We start from the raw sequence: 9,258 nt of genomic DNA on the forward strand, positions 1-9,258 counted from the left end.
GGTAAGCAGGGAAGCAGGATGGGGAGCAGGGTTGGGGATGGGGTACAGTGTTAATCAGGGCACGGGAGACAGGGCAGGTTGCCAGGATTCAGGGAGACAGCATGAGGTGGGAGGTTTATGGAGTGGGGGGCAGCATCTGAGAGTGAAGGTGGCAGGACATGGTGGGAGGGGGCTTAGAACTACCACAGTAGGACAGAGTCCTTAGCCAGCCCACGGGAGCTCTGCAGGTGGACTGGGCCTGCGGGGATGGCCCGATGGGGCAGTGTCTCTCCTTACCAACCAGGCAGGAGAGGGGCTGTGACCCCACAAGGTCACTCCGAGGGGCTGCAGACCAAGGTGAGCAGGGGTGTCTGGTGTCTCTTCCGGCCACTGTGCTAAGAGCAGCCCAGGGGCAATAATGTCATGACCGTGGGTGGTTATTATTATTTTTTTTAATTTTTTTTTTATTTATTTATGATAGGCACACAGTGAGAGAGAGAGAGGCAGAGACACAGGCAGAGGGAGAAGCAGGCTCCATGCACCGGGAGCCCGATGTGGGATTCGATCCCGGGTCTCCAGGATCGCGCCCTGGGCCAAAGGCAGGCGCCAAACCGCTGCGCCGTGGGTGGTTATTATTAACCCATTTTGTAAGAAAACTGCGTTTTACACTCGAACTTGAACCTCGGCTGGCCCCCCAAGTCCCTAGCCCCATCCACTCCCCAGCATGGTGCCTTTTTGTCAATGAGCGGGCTTGTACAGCCTCTGAGCCGAGAGGTTGGGCTGTCAAGGACCCCAGGAGGGCCGAGACTCACCCATCTAAGAAGTAATACTGCTTATGCATGTTTTCTGATGGGTCACTACCACCCCTATGTACCCCGCACCTCCGGGTCTTCTCCTGGGTCGGCCAGGCTGGACACTCTGGTGTGGATGCTGTCCCTTTGTGATTTGGGAGCACTTTGTTTCTCCAGCCACCGGTCCCCATGTGATGACCCATAGTATACTGTCCCCATCTCTCCCTACAGATGCAGAATGTCATGTATGACCTGATCTCAGAGCTCAACGACCGGAGTGAAGACCTGGAGAAACAGATCGGCAGCCTGGAGTCCAAGCTGGAGCACCTGGCGGCCGGCTTCAGTTCCTTGCCACTCCTCATTGCCGACGCCCTGCGCCAGCAGCAGCAGCTCCTGTCTGCCATTGCCGAGGCCAGGGGCGGTGCGGCGGGCACCACCCACACACCCCCGGCCTCTGACAGCCCCCTCGGGGTCAGCTCCACCTCCTTCCCTACCCCATACACAAGTTCAAGCAGTTGCTAAATAAACCCCCCACTCCAGAAGCATTACCCATAGGTCTTAAGATGCAAATCAACTCTCTCCTGGTCACTTTGCCATCAAGGAACAATCAGACCAGGGAACCTAAAGAGGAGAGACCAAGCTAATTAACTAACTCGGGTTCATTCAGCGTGCTTGGTTCGATATGCCTTGAAACCAGAAATCTAATCTCTGTTTAGGTGCCTCTACTTGGGAGCAGGAAGAGGAGGTGACAGGAAGCGGTGCCTCTGGCAGGGCCATGGCTGCAGAACTGGTGCAGAACAGAAATCCACGTCAATCTCAGGTCTCGCGTCGGGGGTGGGGGGGAGCGGGGGCACCGAAGCCGCCGATGGAGAAGCAGCCCAGAAGCGGGTACCCCTGGGGGGGGGTGTCAGGCTTAGACATGGGCTCCTCACCACTGGGGTCCTGTGGACTCCCTCTCCCTGCCATTTGTCTTGGGAAGCCTCCGGAGGACAAAAGGCAGGGAGAGCTACACAGCCGCCAGAACTGACATTCTTTCCTCCCAGACCTTAACCAGTCATAAAACCCAATCCAGACTAAAAACAAAAAAGACAAATAAAAAGCCAGATTTTCTATCCAATATTGACATCCATATAAAGCTGTGTGTCTACAGGTATGTGCACATGCATACTCATCTCCCACGTTCATCCCAGGTCTTTCCTTGCTTGAACTTGACCAGAATAAAAGGGACCTGGTTCCTCACCTGCACACAGTGGGCACTCCATGCATGTGCATTGGTTCAAATGTGAAGGTGGGTGCTTTCAGCTCAGGTAGTTTGCTGGTGTTGGGCACGTTCTGAGCTTCGCCAAAGGCGCGGGTCCCTTCAGACAGGACACAGCACCCCTGCTTGCTTTGAGATGGACGCCAGGCCACTTGCTGGCATTCTGGAGGGGCACGCAGCCCTTGTGGCCTGCACAGAAATTCCTTCTTACCTGCAAACTGGCTGTGTTCTGGTGGAGCACGGGAGCTGTGTACATGTGCAAGGGTAGGCGATGTGCAGGCACAGCCCAGGGGTGCCCCAGGGAGGAGGGGTGCTGTCTGGGGATTCGCTTAGCTGTGTGCATCCAGAACAGCCTTCCAGCCTAGGTGTTAGGAGCACGGAGGGGTCCAGGGCCTCACCTGGAATGCAACAGGTCGTGGTAAGTGGCCCGTGTGGCCCCTTCTACCTGAGGTGAAACCACCTCAGAATGAAAGATTCTGAGGCTAAAGGATTCCCTAGGGAGCCTTGTAGGTGAGATGACAGATCTGTCAGTAGCCTGCTCCTCTTGTGCCATGTTAATCTTGGTGCCAAAACTGTTCAAATACGTCTCAAACTCCAAGAAACTTGAGACACATCCTGACCCAGTGTGGCAGCCGGTGTAGTGAGGTGAGGCATGTGGATACCATCTTTCATTGCTCTGTGTCTGACCACATACCACACTCATGCATGAAGTGACCAGGCCATTGTGTCTCCACTGCTCTCATGAGGTCTTTGACTTCAGCTCGTGGGGAGCTAAACCATGCTGTACGGAGTGTCTCATCTGTCGAGGGTAAGGCGACAGGGCAATACTTGCGAAGGGCTGTTCTGCTAGGCTTCCCTTTGCACAGGACATTGTCACTTGTCTGAGGCCAGTGTCCAGGTGAGCTGGGTCTTCTAGGGACAAGGGGGTCACTAGACTGCAAAAGGTAGATGACCTTGGAGTGCAGTACTCTTTCCAGAAGATCGGGTCTCTTGCTAAACTTCCTCTTTTGTCTCTTCTTACTGCTGTTCCGCCCTAAACAGTCTTGTTTTCATCTTGGTAACATCCCCTTAAACATCTCCATTGGTGGTTTACACACCACAGACGCCACACTTGATGCTGGCTTTTTTTTTTTTTTTTTTTTTTTTTACTTATTCTTTTGACTGTGATTCTCTGAAAGTTCACCTTCCTTTCTTATGTCCCAAGAATGGTGCTCCTGTTGCCGTGACAGTGTGGCCGCACTGATAAACAGATGTCTACACAGATGAAATTCCGTGAAATGTCTTTGTGGCATGAATTCCATCTCACAAGTGGAGACCACAGACAGGTCACCCTGCGTGTGCCGATCCTGGTCGCTGACCCATAGCCCTCACCTGTCACCTGTTCACCCTTTCCATTCCATGCACACTCGTACAGGGACTTAGTCTTAATTTCAAATAAATGATACACAAGACTGCATTGCCACCCCCCTGTGCAGACGGTCAACCTGTCAAGGTCTGTGGATAATGCTGTGCACCTAACTGACCCCTGAAGAACAAGCATATAACCTTGGGAGGGGGCTGGAGTTACCTCCAGCAGCAGCAGCCACTGGCACCCCAGAAACACGCGGGCACTGGTGGCATGACCCAACCTACTGGTAGTGCAATAGCTGTGTGTGGTTTCTTTCCTTGGTGAAAGAATACTTAATCCTCAAAAACAGGTGATCAAACCTGCTTACTGACTTGCAATGGTAAAGGGGAGGCTGCTTCTCTGTACCATGTTTCAACTTCATGTGGGAAGTTACCCATTCTCCTGTGAACACATTGAACCCTGATGATCCCAGGATGGATCACCAAAGTGCAGGTCCCTCCAGGTTTCCTCTCTGCGGCCCATCTTTTGGCTAATTCCTCTGTGCCTCAGCATCACAGTCAGACGGGAAAGGTGCAGGTTGACTGTCATGCCAGGCCTTCCTCTTCCCTATTCTCGTTTGGTGGTGGAGGAGGTTTAATTAGCTTCTCAAGAATTGGCTCTATGTAAACATGATTCATCACAATAACTTAGCTCTAGTGCTGAACTCATTGCATTCTGCTCACTCCTGGAAGGCGGACCCAGCATCAGAACCCTCCTGTCACTTGTCTGATGACTTAGTGACAGGTGAAATACCACAATAGTCCCCCAAAATATCTAGACACTTGAATCAAAACTACAGAGCCACCCCTCATCACATAAGCCATATTCTAGCCTCATGTACTGTAAAGTCAGGGAGGTACTGTGATACTTTAAGACCACTGGTGTCAGTGGAATTTCAGGACATAGCACCAGGTGGTAAATCATGCCAGTCTAGGGGCTCGCTCCTCCTCAGGCTGAAGTCCAAATATCAATCTGTACCTTTGGATCAAAGGACACATGTGCCTGCTCATCATCAATAAACTGCCATAAAGTGTCTGAACTGCTCTTGCCCTGCTTGTAATATGCAGCTTCCTGACATCATATCTCTAAAAATGTTAATGCAATGCAAGAGAACAAGAGAGGTGAGGCCCTGGGGTACCTTGGGCTTCTGGCCTCGGCGAGTGCCAGTGGCACAGCGGCAAACTCTGAGAATGAGGCGCCAGCAAAGTCCCAGTGGGCATGCATAGGTCTCCTTGCTTATTAAAGGCTGAGAAGGAGCAGCATCAAAGAAATCATTATTTCAATACATTTGAGGACCTCCCCCTTATATTCCTAGTGATTTCTGTGTGAGTAAAGGAAGGAAAAAGGAAGAAAGCTAGAGATACAGAATCGGAGTAAATAAGCTCTAATGCTGGACCCACATCTTTGGCCAATTAGTATAACCACCTCACCCCTCGGTTTCCATGTGGTGAGAATGAAGATGATAGTTAACATCCTTCAACACAAAGTACTCAGTAGGTTTTACGTGGAGTCACGATCGTCTTCAACAGCAGCCAGACTGCGTTCCCGTCCAGCCCACACTCGGGTGTGGCATCTGAGTGTCCTCAAGGGTTAGTGGAAGTGACTATGACGTGTCAACTGTGTAGGGAGGAATGTGAGACCGGCACACGGGCCCTCTCTCCTCCCTTACAGTGTCCCCTCCACCATCCATGCATCTCAAATTAGGAATCAGCGTTTCATCCCAGAATGAATGTGTGGCTCTCACAGTACCACAGCATATACACTAGGAAGTCATCGCACTACCAGTAGGTTCCACGCTCTTTAAGTTACTGCTTTTAAATCCTAAAATGTGTCCCCAGTTCCACACAGCCATGCTACTTCCCTGAAAGTTGCTTCAAAGCAGAGTAAGCATCTGCTAGTCGTTGTGTTGCCTGTATGAACTTGGCAGCACTGGGTTTCAGTACGTAGACTGCTGTCCTGGGGTCTCCTGGTTGGTGTGGGTCAGCCCCCCCCATAGTGACCACGCCCTGGACACTGTCCCTACACTGTCCCTTCCTTCTCTGCTGCCACCAAAGTAAGCATGGAATGGGAATGGGGCCGTTGATGCCACCAAAAAGGGATGTTCCAGGGACTGCGGCATGAACTGCCTGCTCCTGGTAGTTGAATATAGATGGGTGCCTGTCATCCTGAAAGCTTGTGCCAGGCTGCATAAGTAGAGGTTAACATTAAACTCCTGTCAGATGAGTAATGCGTAGATTTTGTACTGAAATAGATGGAAACTTTTTAAGAAGCACTCGGTGCAGTGGTGTATGAACAGACAGAGAAAACCAGTAGCTGTGACCTGCTTTCCTTACACCATTACTGGAAACACCCAAACATCAACTGGAGTTCCTTCTGAACAAAACCATTATCAAAGCTTCAACATGTGACCTCCAAATCTAGGTGCCAAGTGCCGTGCGACAGTTGTTTACACGCCTGAGAAGCAGGCTCAGGAAGCTATATCTTGGGCCTGGACCATGTGTTAAAACAAAAGAAATGTGCCCAGCAAAGCTGTTGGAGGAAAAGCACAAAATTCAACACCAACCTGTAGTTAGGATCCCAAAGAAATGCTGAATTTATAGCCAAAAACAAAAATCAGTGACTAATCAAACATGAATCTGACTGGAACAGCCAACATCCAGGTTCCCAGAGGAAGGAGAGGGAATAAATGACATTCTCTAGCTGTGTCCCATGGTCTCAACCAGGACCAATCCACCTTCGTCAGACATTTTAATGGCGCAACAACTCACTTTGGTCCCGGACTCCGTGGCCCGCGCTGAGCAGAAGAGAAGAGGAGAGAGCACATTTTCATTGGTGAACTCGGAAACTGAAGTGTTTGTGTTCAGAATCATGTGAGCTTCAATAGGAATTTGCATCTTGCCTCTGTACTGCTTGCTATTTTTTAATGATAGGAGAAAGCATAACAGTTTATTTTAAATATGAAATATATTGCTATATTATAAAATATATTGTAACTTTGAACTAACATTTTGTATCACACTAGTGTTTGGCAGGCCCAGTGGCAGCCTGCTCTCCCAACGACTGTTTCTGAGTACACATCACCCAGACTGAGGGGCTTAGCCTCGGGAACTGCCGTCTTGTAATTCCCTAAGACTTGCCCATTAGAGACAAGAATAATGTTCCAGGCTTAGAAGAATAACTCTACCCAAAGCTCTATCAAGCCATTTCAGATGAGATTGTAAAAGCCATGACTCCCTTAGTAGCTGTGCAGAGCCAGTTTCATGATGGGCAGGTTCTCCCCATGTAAATGCAAAGTTTCAATATGAAAGTGATAGGAGTCTCAAGCTGAGCCACTGGCTCTTCCTTTGGGAATGTCAGAATTGGGCGTAAGGGAGAGTTCTCCTGTGACACGAAAGACTCAAAATTCTAGACGCTGTGAGTGTGTGTATCTAAGCCAGAGTCAAGCCACTGGGAGCTTCACTTACACAGGCCCAGGGAGACCCCAATACGATGTGCAGATGTGCGGAGGAGCTCCTCTGAGCCCTCAGGACCCTGCATTTATTCACAGCTCCAGGGGGAGTAAGGGAGGAAGCAGGACACGCACAGCAATACCTGGCAAAGTGCCGGGCTTCCCTTTCTGCTCCTTTAATTCAGCCCTTTAGTGGCAGGAAAGGAGCTTCAAAGGAGGTGTTGTCTTCATTGGCAGAATTGGGGAAATTCTCTACTCGAGCAACTCCTGAACTCCATTCCCTTCCTTGTCTGAGTCGTAATTGAGACTCATGTAGAATTTCTCACTTCCATCCTCTGAGTGATGGAGGGACTATTTCTAGGTGAAAACAGGATGTGTTTAGTTATAGAACACAGGTTTTCTAGAATCAGTGGGGCCCTCTTGTTTGTTAGCATCACCCTGGGCTGACACTGCACCCATGGAAACCAAGCAGCATCAGGGCACCTGGGCTCCTGTCTTTTCCCTTCTCAACCTAAAAATTTACACAGACAGAGTGCAAGACAACAGGTTTTTTCCTGGGGAAAAGCTGGTACTGGTAACCTGAAAGAAAAAGATGCCAACGCTCGCTCCAAGCTGCTTGTGTGGCTGAGAGCTCACTTGCACACACAGCTTATTTTTATTGAACGAACTGCTCACAGTGTCTGCTACACCCCCAATTACATGTAAGGGTGGGTTCCACTAAGGCCATCAGAACTCCAGGGCACCTGCTTTTAGCAGGTTACTCACTTGCTGGCTAATGGAAATTAGTTTATTCTCGATTTTATATAACTGATGAATGTAGTGGTGGTAATTGATTTGTCTTTTAATACTTTTCTGCTACTAAATAGAACTGTCTCTTTTGGCTTTTTCTTCTAGCACTCCTCAGACTCAGACTTTTACATTTATAGAGAGCAAATATATTCTGATTTTCCCCTCAAAGTTATTATTCAGTCTAGACCAAGAAAAACAATGCAAATTCCTGATTTGGGGAAAGCAGACCTCTTGACATTAATTCAGGTATATGGCTGTACACTAATCCTTGCTACTCAAAGTGTGGTCCACAGACCAGCAGTGTCAGCATCACCTAGGAACTTAGAAATGCAGACTCTAGGACCCCACGCCAGATCTGCTTAATCCAATTTGGCATTTTAACGAGATCCCTAAGTGATCTGTATACACATTAAATATTGAAAAGCTCTGGCCTCACCACACAGCAACAGTAACCAACACCATTAATAGCTAGAAAATTAAACCATTTGTTCTTTGACCCTCATTTACAGAATTACTTGATGAAGTAAAGTCCTGTATGATCATAAGGATAAAAACAGATGCATCTCACAATTTCATTTGAGGTCATGTAATGTGGCTGGTGTACAAACAGGAGCAGCCTTTAAAAAAAAAAAAAAAAGCTTGCTTTGTAACCTTGAGCCCCTTCAAAGTCCCTTTTTAGGTTTCTGGTTTTAGCCTGTGCTGGCAGGGCCATTGGAATATCAAGTGGCCCCCAGGGGAGGTCCCCCTGGAAGAGTACCCAGTCCCTGCTCAGCACAGTACAGAAATAGCGGCATCTGTGCTTCTTCCTTAAGAAATTCAGCAACCTACCAATGAGGACTCTCCTCCCCAGAGGAAACCTAGCAAGAGAAGTTAGTTTAAACTTCTAGAGACATTCCTAATCTCTTTTCAAGCCAGTTCTTTTAATCATTACCCCAACCAGAGACACTCTAAGATGATCAAGGAAAAATGTGGATTATATTGGCACCACAAATCGATATGTACCCAGAAACAGTTATGTTCTAAATTAATGGCTTTAACCTGTTCATTGTAAAAAGTGCCTTGGACTTCGATCTAAAGAGGTCAGTATAAATATGTGTGTGTGTGACATATGTAGGCAAATATTTACATATTTATACATACATAGGTGCACACACATGTACCCGCACATTCATATACAATATACACATACATATATAAACGCTTCATGATATGTCATATTGCTATTCTCAGTTCCATTTATTTTGTCTGGTCCTATGTTATTTGTTTAGTGACACCTTTACATAGAGAGGTTCTATTCAGGACATTGATGTATTTTTTTTGTTTGTTTTTTACTTTTTATTAAAAAGGTAAAGGATATTAAAAAAAAAAAAAAAGTCAAGTGCCTGAAGGTTTTGAATGGAATTGTGGTAAATTTTCTCAGGTCACCAAAAAGGAAACTGATCTTTCCTTTGGAAAATACTTTTCTGTTGCAGTGACTTTTGTTTTCCCTTGGTGGGAGTTGATAAATACCAACGGTTACAGTAATTTGGTAATTTTGTTGTGATTAACTTTGTGGTCTCCATAAAGCAACAGCAACAATTGCTCAGGCCAGCGCCCACTCTCCTTC

At 47.9% G+C, this 9,258-nt stretch overlaps 1 protein-coding gene across 6 annotated transcripts in view; it reads left to right on the forward strand.

Annotated features, from left to right (window-relative positions):
- The window catches only part of KCNN3 (potassium calcium-activated channel subfamily N member 3), a 133,071-nt gene extending 124,041 nt beyond the window's left edge, over positions 1–9,030 (forward strand). For 4 of the 6 annotated variants that reach the window (XM_025431047.3, XM_025431050.2, XM_025431051.3 and 1 more), the window contains one exon: positions 1,002–1,315. In XM_025431047.3, the coding sequence (XP_025286832.1) occupies positions 1,002–1,292 (291 nt within the window). In that variant the 3' untranslated portion in view covers positions 1,293–1,315. Of the gene's footprint in view, positions 1–1,001; positions 1,316–1,486; positions 1,591–3,232 lie in introns of those variants that run through there. The other 2 variants (XM_035719123.2, XM_035719124.2) reach the window with 2 other exon arrangements.
- Positions 9,031–9,258: the final 228 nt, after the last annotated feature.

Source organism: Canis lupus, chromosome 7 (assembly GCF_003254725.2).
Source record: "Canis lupus dingo isolate Sandy chromosome 7, ASM325472v2, whole genome shotgun sequence".
NCBI classification, from domain to species: Eukaryota; Metazoa; Chordata; class Mammalia; order Carnivora; family Canidae; genus Canis; species Canis lupus.